The 22,117-nt window shown below is 39.8% G+C and overlaps 1 protein-coding gene across 1 annotated transcript in view; it reads right to left on the bottom strand.

Annotated features, from left to right (window-relative positions):
• LOC128368691 (immunoglobulin kappa light chain-like) overlaps nt 1-18,822 on the bottom strand; it is a 59,694-nt gene extending 40,872 nt beyond the window's left edge. Inside the window, exons 1-5 of the mRNA XM_053329551.1 lie at nt 18,780-18,822; nt 18,370-18,687; nt 5,112-5,150; nt 3,248-3,556; nt 2,904-3,133 (exon numbers count right to left, since the gene is read on the bottom strand). Of these exons, the coding sequence (XP_053185526.1) occupies nt 2,910-3,133; nt 3,248-3,556; nt 5,112-5,150; nt 18,370-18,687; nt 18,780-18,822 (933 nt within the window). The 3' untranslated portion in view covers nt 2,904-2,909. The remainder of the gene's footprint in view (nt 1-2,903; nt 3,134-3,247; nt 3,557-5,111; nt 5,151-18,369; nt 18,688-18,779) is intronic.
• Nucleotides 18,823-22,117: the final 3,295 nt, after the last annotated feature.

Genomic DNA, 22,117 nt, shown 5'->3' with positions numbered 1-22,117 from the left:
ACATTCCTTCAAAGGCATATTAGTTGACCTATATACACATCTGTTATGTAGATAAACACTGCCTCAATGCTTCTTTTGCACCAACGTTCCTGTTTCTTTGAAGCTCTATAGACATTGATCAGCAACAATCCTATCTCTCTTTCTGCCTTCGATATGTAAGAAATAATGTAAATAACACACGCATAAGCATAAACAACAAACTCTACATCTGAATTTGCCTTCCAATATTTCAATAGTGGCTTGCTATACTGATTTTCCAAACTTCATTAACTTGCCTTGTAAAACTATATGTATAAACTAAACTAAGCTAAACATTTATATGCAGCCTCCAAAGACACTTAACTAATCCCTAAACTTTGAAACAAAGCTTCGATAGCTATTGTTCTCATCTGACTGAGTCTTTTTGATTTTTGCCATAATCTCTGCCGCATACTCTCTTTTCATATGATTTGAATCTTTCTGACCCAGTTTGCCACATGTTCATGCTGCACATGTCTCATCTACCTTTAACTGGTATTTGTTTTTGCTATCTTTATCTGTTTTGATGAGACAAATAAATGTCAGAATAACCTAAACCTGACCCTCAATGTTTGATAAGACTCCAGGTATGAGGTATGAAATCTTCTCTTTGCAGCTTTAATTATTATTATTATTATTATTATGTTCACCACCTCAATCACAATGTTTACCATTTTTATCTTTATCAGTGTAAACTGTATTGGTTAATGTATTAGTGAACACAGTACAGACTGTGGGAGCTGAGCAGACTGCAGGAGTTTGAACGTCTCTTTTTATTTAATTATGTCAGTTTCTCAACTCTGAGTTTAGGATTTGAGCTGCTTTTCTCACAGATTAATAACACAAATTAAAACTGAGGCACGTAGCATTGAGTTCATACTGAAGTTACTGGAATGATTCTTTAAGCAGAGTGGATGGTTGTAGCCATCATTGTGCTATTAAAGTGAAAAACCACAGTGAACAGTGTGGAGGCTGCTGAGCAGAAACCCACACGGCCCATCTGCTGCAGGAAAGGAAGTGTTTATTCGCTGTCAACTGTTCTTTTTATGAGTCCTTATAACCACAGAGAACAGATTCACACCTGTTGCTGCTGTTGTTTGGCTCTTTTCTCTTGTTGTCTGTTAAGTTTTTTTCTGCTGAGCGCTCCACACACACAGTCAAACTGAGCCCAGCCACCAACAAAGGCGGCCCAACTGGAGGCCTCGTCACTTTTTCTTTTTTTGGAGTTTTTAGCCACCAAACATACTCTTTACAGCAGGGTGGAATGTAATAAAGTACCATTGTGAGGTACTTTACATGTGTATGTCCATTTTATGCTTCTTTATACATCAACTCTTCTTCATTTCACTACTACTTTCTACTCCACAACATGAATTTCACAGCTATAGGTACTACTTACTTTTTACTGTCTGTATTTTTTTTTAAAGAACTATATTATCTCCTTTTGGTAGAAATACAACTTTCCTTGAACATCCCTTCAAAAACATATTGGTTAACCTATCTACACATCTCTGTTGTGTAGATAAACACTGCCTAGACTTCTCAAGGCCTCTTTTGCACTAACGTTCCCGTCCTTTGATTCTTCTCTATGGGCATTAGTCAGCAACAATCCTATCTCTCTTTCTGCCTTCGACATGTAAGAAATAATGTAAATAACACACGCATAAGCATAACGAACGAACTGTACATCTGAATTTACATTCCAACTTTTCAATAGTGGCTTGCTATACTGATTTCACGAACCTCATTAACTTGCTTTTTAACATTATATGTATAAACGAAACTAAGCTAAATGTTTATATGCTTTCTACTCCACTACATTAATTTCACAGCTATAGGTACTACTTACTTTATAGATTTATATTTTATGAGTAAAGCTGATGATGTATTTTATATTTTAAAAACATTTAGATCACTTTGTCTTTTCAGTCACATTAAATGAACGTTGACTCCATATTTTAAAACAATGAAACATGAAGCATTTCAAGAGTAATGAATACTTTACACAGCCACTTTATGTAAGTATGTATGATGATCATTATAACATTGTGTGGGGCCAATTTACATAATTCTTTACATTTGATACTTTAACTACACTTTTATATATAAGAACCATGACCAGATTGACCTTTAGGTAAAGTATTTGCAGAAATAATTGTTATCAGTTGGTTATTAAGTGTAAGGAGAGGTCACACTAAATACTTGCTGCATACACATTTCTTGTATTTTTTGGTTGTATTCTAATTAGGAGACTGATAAATAATTATATATGGTTATTATAGCATTGCTAAAACAACAAATCTAATGGTGGCCTGAGACTTTTGAACAGTACTGTAGATCAGACTGAAAACTGGAAGGAAGGAAAATTGACAGTTAAATTCATTTTGAGGAAAGAAAAATACTCTTATAAAAACCGAGAGTGTTTATTTCAATCAATTTTATTTCTTTATTTTTATAATTTCCTGTACCATGTGAATCTCTAAGTTAAAATCAGTTTTCTAATAATATTTCGGTATCAGCGTAAGTTCAAAACAACAAGAAATCTCAACAAAATATCCCAAGAAAACATGTCAGTTTGAGTGATAGTTTGAATAAAAAAGATATAATTACATAAAATAAAATCATCAACAGCAGACAACTTCAAACACTGAAGTAAAAATCAAAGTGCAACATTTATGTCACCCAAACTCAACAATGTCTTTTCTAGTTTTTACATTTCTTTTGGTTAGCATGTTGTGTCTATACAATCAATACTTCTTAACAGGTTAAATTCATTGTCACTGATTTGAAAGAAAAAGCTAATGAGCTCCTCAGATTCCTCAGGATCAGCTGTCGACTTTATCTGCAGGATTTAAGTTAGTCAGTGAGATTTAAAGCTGGAGGACAGTTAGTCAGTCAGCATGTGTGCAGTTGGTGGACGGTCCCTTGTTTCTGAGGATCATCAGCAGAGAGAGTCCACAGCAGTACACCAGACTCTTCACTATCAGCACTGTGTACAGCACACAGAACAGCAGCACCTGGGACTGAGACGGGACAGGAGCTGGTGGAGATGTTGGAGTTGGTGGAGCTGGTGAAGATGTTGGAGTTGGTCTTGTTGGAATAAAAGTTGAAACCTCTGAAACAAAAAAAGTGAAAAACAAATGTCAGCACTCTGCTCCTCTGCTCTCTCTGACAGCGTCTCCAGATGAAGCTGAATCACTGCTGAACACAGTCACCAAGCCTTCATTACCTTGTTCTGTTTGGGCCTCCACTGTGCCCCCCTCGTGCTTGATGTAGCAGCGGTATATATATGTGCTGTCCTCTTCCTGATGGAGCAGCAGGATGGAGGCGCTGCGTCCCGACTCTCTGAGCTCCCGCTGCTCAAACTCAGCAGGGGTCAGCTCCTCCAGCTGACTGTTCTTCTTCTGTCTTTCCCAGGAGAACTTGACCAGAGGAGGAGACATGGCTGAGGCCAGACACAGCAGGGAGCTCCTCCCCTCCAGGTGGACTCTGGATGCTGCTGGGTACTCGCTCACCATGGGCTTCTCTACCTGCTCAACTGAAGTTTGACAGCAGCAACAAGCAGCACAGACACACATTCACACAGTCAACAGCAGCTTACAGCACTGCACTGCATTCAGTCTGATCCTGGAAACTACATGATCACTAAACTACTCATCAATACACCACAAACATCATCTACTGGACACTGGATCAATAATCATATCAGACTAAAGCATCATGGAAGCTCATCATATGTCATATAGAAAGATTCAAACACAATGTACCACTCTTTATCAATATTTAACTACATTCATTACTAATATCATAAAATGTGTCAAACTGAACATATATCATGACATAACAGCCTCATAGAAAATACATTTGTTCATGATTATAATGTTTTATATCAAATATATTTACCACCATATTGATTATTAATTTTAAAGAGAATCAATATATCAATAATTTCATTTATTTCATAAAACAGTTTTAGGTTTTATATAAAACACAATCACCACAACATGTAGAGAAATGTCAAATATAATATAAAGTAACATAATATAATATGATGACATTTGTCTTTGTTACATTAAAACTATAGTTTTATTACTTGGTTCAAATATATTATATTCATATTACATTTATAAATGATTATAGTGTTTTATATGAAGTATATTTACCACCATATACTTTACTCTAATCAGACACACAATACATCAATACTTTTAACTACTTTTTAAATAGTTTCAGCTTTTATATAAAACACAATTACAACATGTTCACATATATCAGATCAAATATAAGATATGATATATTTTCTTAATAAAATTAAAATATGAATCTGAAGTCTTATATTTCCTACTATATACTTTATAAAACATTGTCATATATTTGACATTTTATCTTGTGAATTATATTTGTTGTAATAACATATTCATATATTTTTACATTTTCTTATGTTATCTGATAGCTATATGCTGTCTAAAATATTTTGAGATTGTATATTTGACATCACACTGATTTAATTTAAGTTGAAGATATACAATAATATATTTTATCCTTAAATTATTTTGATGACAACAACATTCATCTTTTTATATTCATGCATTAATATATTTTCTACTAATAAACATATTTATCATCATAAAAACAATTATCATACGATACATTTTACCATTTACAAATATATAGTGTATATTTAACACACAATATATTTCTGACTATTTGCTTCTAAAGTGACATTTAGGAACATTTATTAAATGATGTTTCACATCATATATCATCTTGTTTTTAACAAACAGGAGCTGCTGCTGAATCACTGAGATGATTAAATCCTGTTTATTTGTAACATTACTGATATCAGACTTTTTGGCTGGAAACAAACTTTGATGTGATGCATAAATAAAGAATAACTTGTGGTGTGCAGTGAGATTTGAAGCTCTTTTCAGGAGTTATTGATTAGTTTCATTTAAGAATGGCTGCAGAAAGAATTCTCTACTAAATATGAAAAAACTAACATGTAAAGCCTGAAGCAGCAGAAACTAAAACTACAAACACATTTTCAACTTGTTTAATAAAACAACTGAAGGAAAATGAAAGTTTAGACTTACCTACAAACAGTTTAGTGCCACGGCCAAAGATGAGGTAGTCTACACAGTGAAAAACCGTCGTACAAAAACCTCTCTGCTGCTGAATGTGTCAGCTGAGTTGAAATAATCCAAATTATGAAGCAGAATCATATTTCATCTCCATGATGTGTTTCTCTAATGTTCATATCAACATGACTGTCTCTTCTTTTGTTGTATTTTTCTTGATTTCAGTCTATTAAGGTAGAGAGAGACGGGATCCTGCTACATTTCTAATCAGTCCAACACATGACACATGTTGAGTGTTGACAGAAAAGACTTATCGACCACTGGGGGCAGCAAACACATCTTCTCACTGTCATGAATGAAGTTTATTTATAGCACCTTTCACACAAAGAATGCAGCTCAAAGGGTTTTACAATTCAGAAGCAAGTTTAAAGTACACATTCACAAGGAGGAGAGAATAAGAATAATCAGTGTTACTGTATAAGAAATGTATACAGTTTCTTTGATAAGCAAGAGGAAGATGCATATAAACAAAGTAATTAAAAAACAAAAAAAAATCACATCGTACCTTTAAAATAAACAACTACAACAGTTTATTGGGGACACTGTTCCAAGAAAAAACTCCTGAGATTAAATTAAAAAATCTTCACTATAGATAGATATCTCTAGGGATGTGGAATGTGACCTTGCTGGTGATCTGGAGGTAGTGCAAAAGTTGGAGCGTTACCAACTACATTTATTTGGACTGACCTCTACACACAGCTCTGGCACTGGAACTAAACTCCTGGGAGGGGCTGAACTCTTTCACTTCTTTTCTCGAGTCCCCACCTGAGTACTAAAGTAGAATTTTCATGTATCTGCACTTCATATTGTTACTTACATTTCTGGCAACTTTCACTGTTACTCCACTACATTTCCAAAATAAAGTCTATACTTTTACTCTGATACATTTCCCCTAACCTACTACTGTAACGGGTAGAGGTGGTAGGACCCAGGTGCAGCACAGAACACCATTGAGCAGTTTGATCTTTATTATAGTCCGCGAGATAACTGAATACGTATAGACAGAATTTGTAGGTCAACAGGCAGGGCTCAGGGTCATCAAAGAGTTGGCAGCAGGTAAGATAATGCCAGTAGCACTCATGGACATGATGTTGACAGGATCGAAGCCGGAGGACGCCACACAGCCACAGGCCAACAGGAACAGGCGATAAGGTCAAGGTACTCAAGGTCATGGACAGTAGGCTGGTGCATTTACTGGAGATGACACGAGGAGATGAGGTCAAAAGCAAGCAGGGTCGAAACCAGGGAATCAGTCCGTGAATAAATGCTGGAAGGTCTGGCATGAAGCAATTGCAAATGACGATCTGGCCAAGAGTGAGTGGACAACAGGAGTATATATGGGGGCCCAGAGGATTAGGGAGTTGGACCACAGGGAGGTCAGGCGCCAGGGTGGCTTAGTGCCAGGCGAGCCAGAGTCCGAGGCGGGCTGCCCGTCAGCAGAGGCAGAGTCCGAGGCACAGGCCGGAGTCTGGGGTTGCTGTGCAACAGGAGGAGCAGGAGCAAGGGGTACCTGCATGCCAGCAGGAACCGGTGGCTGCCGCACACCAGCAGGAACTGGAGATGGTTGCACGTCTTTCGGGAACAGAAGTGGCAGGGCCTGCTGCATTGGCTGGCCAACCAGGCAGCGAGGCGTCTGGGGCTGAGGCTCAGGCTTGATTGGGTAGTGAGGCAGCTGGGGCATGTCTCTGGTCCCCCTCATTAGGCTCCTCCCCGAGCCAGGCGGGTTCCCCAGAACGGATTCTTGCCCACTGGGTTCATAATTCGCCCAAGTCGTCTGTCTAGGTAGCTCACGGGTGTGGGGTTGTGCACTGGGTCCATGGCTGGCCAGATCGTACTGTACACACACAGCCACAGGCGATACTCGAGGTCAGGGACAGAAGGCTGGTACATTTACCAAGGAGAGAAGGTCAAAAGTAAGCAGGGAAGAAGAAGAAGAAGAAGAAGAAGAAGATTTTTTTGATTTTTACAAACACACTTTATTCACGGTCTTGGGTACAATTCACTCAATCAACAATAAAGTGCGAAAGTGCGTAAAATTTTAAATAAACCAGAAAAATAAAAACAAACAGATCAGACGTTCAGTCATTAAGACATTGTGCAAAATGCAATCCATTCTCATCAACAGTACACAAAGCAGCATTGTAACACCAGACATCTTTAAAATAATCTAAATTATTACACATTTTATAAAAACTAAACTCTAACCTTATCCTACATCTGGTGTTCACACGCCACACTGACACTGCCTCCTGACCTGCTTTGTTCTCCACTTTATTTCTTCTAGATATTAAAATCGCCAACTTGGCTTCCCCAGAAATAAAATTGAGTAGCTGCCACTTTTTCTGGTTCACTTTTCTGTATCCTGCACCGTAAATAAAAGCTGTTTTACTAAAAGTTTGACCAAAAAAACCTCCACTGGAGGTCGGCTGTTCTTTTCCTGAGGGGAGGCTTATATAAAACTCTCCACTGCGGACCCGCTCCATCCTCCTCCAGCCTGCCAGTCCAAACAGTGGATGCCCTGTTGCACAGTCCCCTCTTGTTGATAATTTTTACACAGTTCTGGTACATGGTTTTTCCGTTGGTGTGCAGATTGAGTACCTGCGGGTCCTGGAAGAGATGTCCGTCCAGCTCTCCAAACTGAGGACTTATCTGGAGCTCTGGAAAGGGATCGGTATTATCAGGCTCAGTTCCCTGGTTGTAGGTCATGAGGAGGCTTCTCTCCTGTCCAGTCAGCCTCTGCCTCCAGAGCTCCAGGACCTTCTGAGCCACTCTGGTGGAGTGGATGCCCAGCAGACGGGCCACAGCCTGGGCATCAGCCAGCGCCGGCCCCACAGCATCTACCAGTTGCTGTAGCACCAGAGTCTTGGTTCGGCTCAGCGCTGCCATCAGCCCAGGTGTGGCTCCGCCACTGACATCCAACCTTGCTCCATAAACCAACGGTTCCTTTAACAACCAGAACAGAGAGGTAGAGTTTTTTTCTGAATTGCACCCAAACAAGGCCCATGACTTAAAAACACCCCGATAAAATGGAGGTAACCCATGTAACCTTAAAAATTTGGAAGCAAGTAAAAACAGAGCAGCATCCAGTCCCAAGTTACTCACACGCCTGAAAATGCAGCTGGCCACATCTCTCCACACCAGATCTGCCGGCCCTGTCAGAAACCTCTGGATGAACTGTAATCTAAAGGTGGCAGTTCTGCTGGCCAAGTGGATGAGGTCCTGGCCCCCCTCCTCTCTGGGTAAAAACAACACCCCCTGTGGCACCCAATGCAAACCGTCCCAGAAAAAATTAACAATTTTTGTTTGTATTTGAACTAAAAGACCTGATGGAGGATCCATGCAGGCCAGACGGTGCCAGAGCATTGAGGCCACAAGATTATTCAACACAAGAACTCTTCCTCTATAAGACATCTGAGGGAGTAGCCACTTCCATTTTCTAAGTTTCCCTTCTATTTTTTCAATAACGCCCTCCCAGTTCCTCCCGGTCACCACCTCACTGCCGAGGAAGACACCAAGATATTTGAACCCGTCTCTCTTCCAGGACATGTTCTGAGGAAGAACTGGGAGACCGTCATGCCATCTGCCAACAGCAAGGGCGTCGCTCTTAGCCCAGTTTACTTTTGCTGATGACAGAGTGTTAAATAAAACGGTTAAATTAGCTAAAATGTCAACTTCTTTGTGTTTTAATTAAAACAACAACATCATCTGCATAGGCAGATAAAATGACATTTTCTCTAAAACCAGACCATCAATACTTGTGCGAATTTTACAGAGATGGGGTTCCAGGGAGAGTGCATAGAGCATCCCAGACAGAGCACAGCCCTGCCAGATGCCTCTATGCACTCTAAAAGGAGAACACAGACTGCCATTGAACTTCAGTATACTCTCAATGTCACTATATAACACCCGGATCCTGGCAATGAAACCAGTGCTGAACCCAAACTTCTCCATGATCTTCCAGAGGAAGTCGTGCTCAACACGGTCAAATGCCTTTTCCTGATCTAACGAAATGAGACCAGTATTCATACCCAATAAGCTGGAGACCTCCAAAACGTCCCGAATTAGGAAGACATTGTCTACCATGGACCTGCCAGGTACGCAGTAGGTCTGATCCCGGTGGATGACCTGCTCCATAGCTTCCCTCAGCCTGTTTGCCAAAGCCTTGGACAGAACTTTATAATCCGTACATGGAAGTGACACGGGGCACCAGTTCTTAATGTCCTGCAGGTTGCCCTTTTTTGGCAGAAGAGTAACAACTGCTCTTCGGCAGGACAACGGCAGAGAACCAGCGGTCAGGCTTTCATTAAAAACATCTAAAAGGTCAGGGGCTAAAATCTGCCAGAAGGCTTTATAAAACTCTACTGTCAGGCCATCGATGCCAGGAGCCTTCCGTCCCTGCATACTCTGCAGGGCGGCATGCAGCTCCTCCATCTGAAGTGGCCTGTTCAGCTGTGTGTTTGTCTCCTTAGAGACTTGAGGTAGTTCACCACAGAACCCCTCGTACAGTGACTCATTCACCTCGCTATACTCACTCGTATAGAGGGACGAGTAGAACTCCACAGCACGCCTCCTTATCTGACCTGGCTCGATGAGTTCTTGCCCTGTGTCAGAAAGCAAAGAGTGGATTATCTTGGACTGTCCATGCTTTTTCTCCAGGCCAAAGAAGAACCTAGAGAGAACATCCATCTCACTGATGTTTTGGACCCGGGATCGGACCAGTGCGCCCTGTACCTTTGTATCTACCAGGTTGGCTAAGGCCATTTTTTTAGACTTGAGGATTTCAATATATCCCCGATTTTCCGTGGAAGCACTCAGTGTTTCTAGCTCCACAATCTCAGTCTCCAGGTCTTTCATAGATCGACAGGTGTCACGTGATACATTGAGAGTATACTGCTGACACAAGAGCTTTATCTCAGTTTTTCCATGGTCCCACCACTGTCTAAGACATGTAAAATCAGCCTTCCTGTTTCTAAAAGCAATCCAAAAACAACTTAAAACCTCACTAAAACCTCTATCAAAAGTTAAAACTGAATTAAAATGCCAGTATGCACTCTTGGGTCGAATATTCTTTATAGTAAATCGACATAAAACCAAAGAGTGATCAGTAAAACCAACAGGCATGATATTACAAAACCTAAAAACATTAAAATGGTGCTTAAAACAATAAAAACGATCCAGTCTAGCTAAAGAAATCCTGTCTTCTCTTAGGTGGAACCATGTATACTGTCTGCAGTCTGAGTTCATCCTTCTCCATACATCCACAAGGCCATGAGAATAGACCAGCTGCTTCAGAGCGTGTTGGGAGGCTGGATGAGGCTCTGCATGGTTGCGATCTAAAAACTTGCACTCAGTGCCCAAGAATAAAAACTCCTCCGAGCCACAGCAATTCAGTCTAGAGTTGACTTGTTCTATAAAGCTCTTCCTCTCTGCACCGTTGGTTGGAGCATAAATATTAATAAAAACCAGAGTGTGATGCTCAAACTGTGCTTTTACTAAAAGACACCTCCCCTTTACAACATGCTCGACCTCCAGTGAAGATGGATTAAAAGCTCTGGAGAACAGGAAGCCCACCCCTCCACTGAGGGAGGTGTTGTGGCTCAGAGCTACCTGTCCTTCCCACTCTCTATTCCAGTCCGCCTCTTTGCTCTCATCACTGTGCGTTTCTTGTAAAAATAAAACATCAATATGTTTCAACCTTGCTGTGTCAAACACCAGTGCCCTTTTTTTCTCTTCTCTGGCACCGTTTACATTTAACGTCCCCACTCTAAAAGAGTCCATCATGAGGGAAAAGTTAAAAATAAAAACATGACAATAAATAAATAAAAATAAAATCAACAGCCTAATCATCATTAAAACCTAAGTTCTTTTCTCACTCTTGTCATCTGTTTTTTAAGTCTATGTATTTCTTGATCAGTGAGATCTGATGAAGCTTTGTTCTTGATTACATATCTAGCTGAGTGATAAAAAGCAAGTTTATCTGGAAAATGTTGCTCTATGTTGAGGCCTTTAATGCCTTTAGTCAACTGCAGGAATGTTTTAATCATTTGACTAGAATACTTTTGGTCCTGAGCTACCTGTGACAGAGACAGGTCACTGCAGTCAGACATGCAGCCTTCACTGTCGCTGCTGTCTGCAGCACTCTGCTTCGGCTCTAGCCGACCAGCCTTCGCACCCACAGCAGCATTCACAACATTTTTACGCTGACTGCGCCGCTTCACCACCTCGCCAGCACCAGCAGCTACACCACCCTCACACAACTCAGCTGTCACCTCACCCGTTTTACACAACTCACCTGTCCCGTCACCTGTCTCTCCACCATTCACCTCACTTAACTCACCTGTCCCTCCACCATTCACCTCACCTAACTCACCTGTTCCCTCACCTGTCTCCCCACTAGTCACCTCACCCAACTCACCTGTCACCTCACCCAACTCACCTGTCTCTCCACCATTCACCTCACCTGTCAGCTCACCTATCTCTCCACCAGTCACCTCACCCAGCTCACCTACTTCACACAGTTTAGCTCCTACAACCTCACCCACCACCTCAGTATCCATACCCTCACCTGCTCCACTATCCCTCTCACTCACCTCAGCACGGTCACCATCCCGGCTCTGTTCCTTATCCACCCCCCGTTCACCTACGTCTCCGACTGAGCCCGAGCCGGCTACAGCCTCGTCCACCCCCGCAGCACCTTGGCTGCGCCGCCGCGCAGCGTGAACCGGCCGCTCAGCAGCTGTGGCAGCAGCCGCTGCTCCTCCAGCTGAGCCCGGCATAGCCGGGCCGGCACGTTTAGGACAGGCCTTTATTAAATGTTCCTCTTCACCACAGCCGAAACATTTCATTAGAGAAGATGTGGCAAACAAAGTGTAATCAAAATTATCCACACGCACGGTGAAGCTGTAATTAAATACTTCCGACTTGTTGTTTAGGATCATAAACAGCTGCCGGCGGTGAGACACAACATGTTTAAGTAGTGGTGATCTACAACCCGACAAAACTTTTTTTATGGGGGACATTACGTTCCCATGGCGAGACAGCTCTCCGATCAGGAACTCATCACTGATGAACGGAGGCACGTTAAAGGCATCACCGGCTCAAACAGTCCATTCACAGTGATCCCCTTTTCCACCACCATATTCACCTGCTCCACCTTCTCCAAAAACAAGACCACTGCCTTATTCATACGGGCAGCAGACTTTACCGCACTGTGCCCGATGATCTCCCCCACGGCCAACGCCACCTCCTCCACGCTGCACGGAGAGCCGGCACCAACCTTGATGCCATGCTTCCCTTCCGTGACAGCTTGGTGAAACTACTCAAGGCCATGGCAAAGTCTGGCCAGCAGAAACACATAAAACAACCACAACTAACAATAAATCAAAAAACAAAGGATAGAAATAGCAAAGAAAGAAAATCTTCCAAACTCTCAAGAAGAACAAGAAGAAGACAGGAGTATATATACTGGCTTGATTACAGAGGGGGTGCAGCTGAGAGTCCAGGTGAACAGAGTTAACTGATGAGGTGGGTGTGGCTGATTAGCAGGAGTCGAGCAGGGGTGTGTTGAATGGAAATTTACCAGCAGCAGGAGAAGAACAGACTGTCATAGGCATGTCACCTTACTGATAGCATCATGGAAGTACCTGCTGCAGACTCTGCTGCTTACTCTTCTAATTTAATTCAGTGAAGCCACAACTTATTAGTTATCATAAGCCTGTTCAGATATCTTAACATGGTAGCGAACTTTGCTGTTTATGCAGACATTTAACTACACAACCGATTTTTCCACCAGAATTAATTCAACATAAAAGTCTTGAAGACATGTCCATAATACTGAAATGGTTCATAACAGTTCCTGGTATAGCCTAACTGACAGCCAAATATTTCCGACATTAGGCTAATTCGGGCCACAGACAGAGAGTCAGAGTGGGCCATCATACATCCACAGCCCTGAGCCTCAGTACTGGCTCCCCCCAGGGCTGTGAACTGAAGTTTGCTGATGACACCACAGTGATGGGGCTCATCTCTGGGGGTCTGCCTATAGGGGTGAGGTGGAGCAGCTGACAGCATGACAGCACTCAGGAAAAATAACATCACACAGAAACTGCTGGTGTCCTTCTACCAAGCATCCATTGAAAGCATACTAACATATTGCATCTGTGTATGGTTCACCAGCTGCACAGAGGCAGAGAGGAAAGTGCTTCAGAGGGTCATCAACACGGGCCAAAAGATAACCGGCTGCCCTCTCCCCACACTGGAAGAACTACACAGTTCACACTTCACCCTGGACACTCTCTGTTTGAGCTGTTGCCATCAGGCAGACGATTCAGATCAGTTAAAACAAGGACAAACAGATTCAAACACAGCTTTTATCCTATAGCGATTACTACACTCAATGGTGCAAGTTAATTACTGACTGTGAAATAGGGATGTGCAATGACAAAATGTAACCTTTTGTGGGTATTTTATTTTATTTTTTATTTGTTTTAATTTATTTTATTTATGAATGATGCACTTTAAAAATATCGTTGTACTGGTGACAATGACAATAAAGGATCTATTCTATTTTAATTGATGGTTTTTACATTATTGATCAAAGTCAAAGTGCTTTTATTGCCACACAACAATTCAATTCTGTGGAATTTTTTTGGTGGATCAGCTAGTAACAAACAGTTCACACAAATACAGTACAGGCTACACAGCACCAACAACAGCAATGAAGAAGTCCAAGTTAAATAGTGTTAGTGTTATGGGTGGCAGTCCATAAGTGTTTATAATTCTGGCAGAAAAATAAAGATAATGTCAAGTAATGGTAATTTGACTGTTATTGTTGAGTGACTTTTAAACCCTGTAGCTTAAGTTTTGTTTATAAAATGTCTTTCTCTCACTGCTTCAGAGAAAGCATGTAGACCCCCTCAAAAATATGAAGAACTGACATCAAGAAAGAGAAAAACGGCTCCTGAGACTCTTCCCACCACCTTCACCATTAGGCAGACCACACTGGTGAACACCTGAGGCCTGTACTACGAAGCTGGATTTTCTCTTATCGAGGTAACTTCAGGGTTAACCCTGGGTTTTCCGTACTACGAAGCTGGTTCACTTCTTACTGGGGTAAATCACCATGGTAACTTATGCTGAACAGCTAACCTGCTCTGGAGCAGGTTATGTTCTGGATAAGAGATCAATGAGTATAAAAGCACCACCTCCTGACCAATCAGCTCTCTTAGAAAATGACCTGCCCATTCTTAAAAGATCCTGTCAACACGCGGATCGTGAGAGGAGCGCTTCGCAGAGAAAGAGTTTTTAGGGATAGATGTAATTTTTTAATTGGCCAAAATATATATTTAAAAAATAATCATTGAGGCACATGAGGGATATTATTCTGTAGGTTTGACATCCTGAGATCAAAGTGTCAGGGAGCATAATAACTGTATTTATTTATTGTAATTGTAAAAAATTGACAAAAAGATATATTTGTAAAATAAGCCTTGTGGCACATGAGGGATATTAGTCTGTTATACAGTTGGTTTGACATCATTCACTCAAATGGTTGAAGCGCATAATAGGTTTGTATTTTGAATGTTGAATATTAAACTAACTAAATGTCTCTATGAAAGGAAGGGCACTGAGGAAGCGCTCTGCCCCAAACGTCTGTGCCGTAATAAAGTGGCATTGTGTGATCAGAGTGCTGTCCGTTTATATTGTCCGATAAATTAATATTGTATAATCTCACAAATTTACGCATTAACAGAGTCAACAATTTTCTGCCAGCACTCCTTCCTGGCTTTTGCTGCATCAACAGTGTTGCTTTTGGCCTGGATGATGTTTGAATTCTTCATATTGTTGAAGAATAATTGTCTGCTCCTCCATGGTAAAGTAGTCTGCTCTACAGGGTTTCTCCATGTTTGTGATTGGTCAGACGCTGCAAACACCTCCCCTTTATGTGAGCGCACAGTGATCCAGATTGGAAAACCCTGGGTTGATTTACCGAGTTGATAACCAGCTTGGTAGTACCGCTTATCCTAGACTGCGAATGTCTGGGTAAGTCAACCCAGGTAACGAAGAGATATCCTGGGTATGTTAATCCAGCTTCGTAGTACAGGCCTCAGGACTGTGTCTCAGAGGTCCATTGACAAAGCTATCCTGAAGTATGTGGTCCAAGAGCTCAAACTATTCTCTCTTATTGAACAACGATCATTTCCGGATTTTGTGAAGGAACTGCAGCCTAATGCAAGAATTATGTCACAGCTGACCCTGTGTTTCTTGGGAATGAAGAAGGCGGTGACTGAGGCCATAATGGGAGTCGACCACCATCACTACCGACTACTGGTCTGTCAGAAGGCGGAGCTTCATTGGTGTTACTGGACATTAAATTGATCCCACCAGTCTCAAAAGATTCTCAGCAGCTCTAGCCTGTAAACAACTGAGAGGCAAGGTTATTATAGTTTTGAAATTTTCTTTAGTTTTTATTTTTATTTAGTTTTTCAGTTTGCTTTTTTATTTCAGTTTAGTTTTAGTTAGTTCAACGAGTGATTTAGTACTTTCAGTTTAGTTTTTATTTAGTCTTAGTCTTAGTTTTAGTTTTCAGGTATTAAGAGAAAGTCTTGACTTGTAGAAGCTGAAAAGGATGAAAGAATGAGTGACATCAAATATGGTTTATCACATCATATATAAGTCCTTTTAATTTCATTCTTTAATCACAGCTGCTGCAGGACAGGAAGTAATCGAGGGAGAAAACGAAACAACTAAAACAAAGCTGAATTTATCTGCAATTCAGTTTAGTTTGAGTTAGTTTTACATTGTTCATTGTAGTTTTTATTTAGTTTTCGTTTTTGTTTTAATTGTAGTTTTTATTTTAATTTCAGTTAACTAAATTATTTTTTCATTGCTAGTTTTAGTTTTAGTCTTAGTTTTAGTTAACTATAATAACCCTGCTGAGAGGTTTGTACACATTTGATATTTTGGCAAGCGCCCTGAATGACATCCACTCTGAGATTGAGGTTTGGGGGAATTGTGTGCGAATGACAACCAACAACAGCTCCAACTTCCTAAAAGCATTCCAAGTTTTTGAAGATGAGAACAGCAATGATGTGGGAAGTGATGGTGATCCTGGTGATGCATCTGAACCAGGAGAGAATGAAGAGGATCAAGAGGGGGATTAAGAAGTGGAGTGTATTGATGTGTCAGCACTTCTGAATGAAGACGATGGTTTAGAGTTCCAGCTCCCACAGCACCAGCGCTGTGCTTGTCACGTACTCGACCTGATAGCTACAGTTGATGTGAAAGCAACATCCAAGAACAAGAAAGTGTACCGTTCAACATTTGGGAAGTGTGATGCACTTTGGAACAAATGTGTTTTATATGTAAAAATGTTTTCCAAAATGTTGATTTGTCTCAAACTTTATAAAAGTGTTTCACATTTTGTAATATTGTTTTGGACTTCCCGGCCACCGTACTCGCCGTGCAAATGTTGGCGATTTTCTTCCATGTGAGGTTTTCTTTGAACGATATTTTTAATTCGATTATCCCTTAAAAATAAAGTTTGTATCAGGTTTTGATAGTGGAAGGTGAAGGAAGAGCAGTTTATTGGGGTCTGTTTGACTACTGTTAAGTTGTCTCTATCAGTGGGCTTCATTCCATTTCAAATTACTGCTGTCTCTTTTAACTGGACTCAAAACTCTGATATCTCTGTGTGAAGTTTCTCATTTAATTTTACATTTCAAAGAATATGTGGCTGTATATAATCATCTTTCTTTAAAAGTCATCCTCAACAATATTGAGCCACACACTCCAGAATATGTCTGCATGCATCAAGTTTTGTATCATTGTCATATAAACATGATAAAGATGTGGTTATCAAACTGAACTTTACATTTCACATCTCTCTTTAAATCTTTGCTCCTGTCACCTTCATATATTTCATACATCATATTTTATTTGTACAGTCAAGTTTAATTTCAAATTGTATATCTCATTTCAAAACTATTTTACTGTGTAAATACATTTTAAAATGTCACTTTAGTTTCAACATGTTTTTTATTATCAAAAAATACAAAAATATACTCCAGAATTATTTGGAATTAAGGGAAAACTTCATCATCACAGTATAACACCAAGTTTAGTTAAGGGGCGGCTGTGGCTCAGGAGGTAGACAATTGGAAGATTGGCGGTCCTTATGTCGATGTGTCTTTGGGCAAGACACTTAACCCTCCCGTTGCTGTGCCAACGGTGTATGAATGTGAATGAATGGTTAATCACCCTCTGATGAGCAGGTTGGCACCCTGCATGGTAGCTCCTGCCATCAGTGTATGAATGTGTGTGAAAGGGTGAATGAAATGTAATGTAAAGCGCTTTCAGTGGTCGCAAAGACTAGAAAGGCGCTATTAGTACAGTCCATTTACCAGTCCATTCAAGTTTAGTTAAACTTCAGGGATATCATCTTTTGAAAGTGACAACAGGTACAATGGCAAAAGCAAGTCCCCCCCTCCACCCAAAAAAAGGAAATGGTTTTACATGTGGTGGTGACAGCTCTCTTTTTCGAAACTAAACTAAATTATATACATTCAATGAACGGAGATATGAAAATAAAATGCATTCTTCTAGCTAGAAACATCATCAAAATTAATTTTAATGCCGAAACTATCTTATAATATTACATTTTATACTGAAAACAAAATGAATGGCAGCCATTTTGTTTATTTTCACAGATTTGAAGGTCATGAGACGAGGACGCAGTCCTATAGGAAACAATATCGCAGAAAAAAATGTGTCCAGCTCACAATTTTTGAGCCATTATTATTATTTTTCTATTTATTATTTTGACCATGTTTGTTCTTGAATCAAATGTTAATAAAGACTTTGATCTCTCCATTATTTGTCTCTTTTATCTGTGTTATATGTGTGTTAGTTTGTCTTCATCTTGTTGAATCATTGTGCTTCTGTGTTGCTCTTTTGTCCTCACTGTGTGGAACAACAGGAAACCTGCTGAAATACCCGATCAATAATATCAATTCAATATAATGTTGAAATCTAAATCCTGACACCAACAGACAAACATTTTGTCCTCAGCTCAGTTTGTTTGTGACTCTGGCTGAGATGGAGGTGAAATATGTGAACCTGGGTTGTGGTTTACTGCTCTCTTCCTGTCACTATCACTTTTTGACAGCTGGAGGTTTTTGTACAGGCTGCAGGGATAATTTCTCACTGTGGGAACCATCTATCACACAGCTACAGTAGTAGGTGGCTGAATGTGAGAGTTTAACTCTCTGGATCTGCAACTCACAGCCGTTCTGTTTCATTACAGCTAAGAAATCATCTTCCTGAGGGTGATTGTAACCTTTATTTAATTCACAATTATTCCTGGTAATACGAAGAATCCTTTTGAATGTTTCTGCGTCTTTCTTCTGGTACCAGACTACATAACTACTGTCACATTGGTCAGTTCCTTGACAGCTGAATGAAACTTTTTCACCAGCTCTCCTGGTCAATGTTAGATCATCCTGAATCAGCTGTGCTGCCATGGCAACCAGCACTGTAGAGAAACAGACACACAGATGAAGGTCAGTGTGACAGTGTTTGTTAAAGGTTGAGTTTGTGGGCTCCTGATTGGCTGGAAACACTCACCTGAACACAGACAGCACAGAGCAGCAGCTGGGAGGAAAAGCATTTTGTGCAGTGGTGTTTCCTCTGGTGAACCTGGGGAGAAGTGGCGCTCTGATGCAGCTGAGGCCAAACAAGGACGAGCTGTGAGATCAGACGAGGGCCACGTGGTTTCTAACAGGTCCTCAGACATCCCATCAGCCCCTGCAGCAGACACATAAGGCTGCTGTTTGACAATAGACCTCTTAATAAAAGACCTGATTTGTACTTGAAAAGCAGACTTTAGACTGTTAACCTTTAAGTTCCTCTCCACTTAAAACATGTTTTTATTCTCAGTACTCTCAGTCTAACTGTGTCTAATAGTTTGGAGTCAATCCTGGTCCAGAATGTAATTTATATAAGTGTGATGTTGAAAGTTGAAGCCACCACTGGATGTTTGAGGAGGTATTAAAGCTTGTTTGAATGGAAAAAACACATTAGACACACATTATTAGTTAAAGCAGAATGTTATTTTTATGTTGAAGGGATCTTTAAGGGCAGCTCTGTTCTGTGCTGCTGCTCCAGTGTATCAGATGGGTCAAATGCAGAGGACAGGTTTCATTTCAATATATATGAGTGCTGAGAAATGACAATAAATAACATTTCAGGGAGATTATGTAAACTCCACACAGAGAAACCGTGATGGGCCAGCCGGTCTGACACCAGCAGCTTCTTTCTGTGAGGTGACAGTGTGAAGCTGTAACCACTGCAGCAACGTGCGTCCGTGGAATGTATTTTATTATTTACACCTGTGCTCTTTCTAATGTGACACGTCAAAATGTTTCATGTGAAAAAGACCAACAGGTTAAGACGCTCACCACAAAACTGTAACATCCACATTTTGATTCCAGCTCTCATCGGTCTCTCTCTGCCCTGTTTCCTGTTTCTCTGCACTTTCAACTGTCAGACAAAGAGAAAGAAAAGACAAAAGAAGCTGTAAAAGAAGAAAAGGCCTAATAATTATCGGTCTATTGTCATTTTTTTCTAATTGTAAAACTTTTTTGATGCAGTCAATTTTTTAAATATATATTTAATGTTTGAATCTTATGTATATTTCATTTTTGTTTCAGTCTGAATCTTTGATTAATTTTTAACTTCCTTTGACACAAAACAGCTTTTGTAAATTCATAATAGTAAAACAATTTAAAATGTATTATTGAATCAACAATTTTGGAGTTGCTTTAATCAGAATCAAAACAAGAAGCAGGTTTATTGCCGAATAGGTTTACACATGCAGGGAAATTGTCTTGGTGTTGTGGACAAAATACAAACTTATATAATATAAAAAAATATATAATATTACAAAAATAATAGAAAGACAGACATTTACAGTAAAAACTATGTAAAATGTATTCTAAATGATAAAGTGCTGCTACACTTTTACATTTAAATGGAACAGAATTAAATGAAATATACAAAATATTGACCAGAAATGTGCAAATATTCACTTTTTTTCTTAATTAGATCTTTCTAAAAAGAATAACTAATAATACTAGAAACCAAACCAGGTGAAAGTCTCTTTAAGAAGCTCCATGATCAGCTGGGATATATTTAATATTATTTTTTTATAAATGTTGTTTAATAAATGGTGATTTCATGGTGACAGACTGCCTCCCTGTGGTCAGTCAGAGGAAACACAAAGGGATCCAGACGATGCCATCAGTGGTCACCATGGCAACGTGATGCTTTCCCCCTGATTCAGCTGTCAGCACCACAGTGCCATCTAGTGGATAAAATGACTTAAGACACTTTATATGTCATGTAGCCTATTTTTTTTTACATAATCATTTATTTTCCAGTTTCTATTGAGCTTCAGCAGTCAGTTAGTCATATCAAGTGATATCTGACACATTTGGGAATAGTAGCCTATGTGTAGTACTTTTTGTTGTAGCAGTATTAGTAGTCATTGAAGTAGTATGTTTTGTAATAGTAGTTTTTATAGTAATAATAGGGGGTGTAGTACTTTTTTTTTTTTGTAGTAGTAACAATTGTAAGTCTAGTAGTAGTACTTTTTGTAGTAACAGTTGTAAATGTAGTAGTAGTAGCATACGTTTTGTAGTGTCTTTTTTAGCATCATATCTCCTCTTAGTGTTTCCTGTTTCTCTGTGGTGGAAGTATAGTAACAAAAAGACTTTACTACTAAAAACACTGTAACGTAGAAACATAGAAGATGAAGATTTGACTCATTCAGACGCTGAAATTTCATATTAGCTTCACATCAACTTTTAAATCCATGTTTCCACAGAAGGAGGACTGTGGATTTCACTTCCATTGTAAACATTATGAAGGGATCTAATGGTCAGTATGAACAGGAGGAATCATTACACACACATAAACACTTAATGTTCATTTGGAAAACCTGTTTTAACTTGAAATTTGTGAAAATATCCTTTAATGATTGTTTATTTAATGGTGTAATACATTTTTCCATAATCCGTTATCTGTATTAGATCAGATGTTAGATTAATCTTCTTATAAACATAGTTGTGTTACAGGTGAAATCCTCAGTCTGACAATAATTAGACTATTTACTCCTCCTTCGCCAAACTCCATTCAAAAATCTGTCATTTTTACATCGCAGGGTCTCACAGTCGAAATCTGCAGATTATAAAACGTGTCAAGGAAAGAAAAGAAAAGAAGACGTGAAGGAAAGACAGAAAAAAGAAAGAAAGAAAGAAAAAGAAGAGAGGAAGGAAAGTGGGCCGGGTTAGCCTCCTCGGCGGCCCGGCTCTGGCCCGCGGGCCTCATGTTTCACCCCCTTGTTTTAACGGTTAGCAGCAGGCTAAGTTGCTAATGCTAAATTAACCGGTAAACTCAGCCTGTTTCATTTTTACGGCCTAATTCATACAAACCACAGCAAACACACAGAACTTTACTATCCCCCCCAAAACCCCCTTTATTTATATGTTATTTCAGTTCAGACTTATGATGATATTTATTAAAAACGACTCGATCCATCAATGCTAAGCAGACTAGCCATGATTACGCTTTATTTTCTTCCTCATACAACAACAACGTCACTACGGCCTGTTGCATTCTGGTTAATGTAGTCCATTAAACGTTGAAAGTGGTTATTGTTTTCATTTAACCACAAATAAAACATCAACTAAACACATATTCTATCCTCTATGACACTTACTGGCACAAATATATATTTTTTGTATATTAGTTTAGACGCTTGTGAGGATAAAAGGGAAATAAATAACACAAAAGAACTACAACTCCCCCATAACAAGACGTTATGACGTAATCACGTTTTGCAATGGTCAGTCGCTGGAGAGAAAAAACAGCCGCTTCCGTGTTGTTCTTGTGTTATTCTGGTA

Source organism: Scomber japonicus, chromosome 12 (assembly GCF_027409825.1).
Source record: "Scomber japonicus isolate fScoJap1 chromosome 12, fScoJap1.pri, whole genome shotgun sequence".
In the NCBI taxonomy this organism is placed as follows: Eukaryota; Metazoa; Chordata; class Actinopteri; order Scombriformes; family Scombridae; genus Scomber; species Scomber japonicus.
The sequence above is the reverse complement of the archived record's forward strand: the minus strand, read 5'-3'. Positions and strand labels throughout refer to the sequence as shown.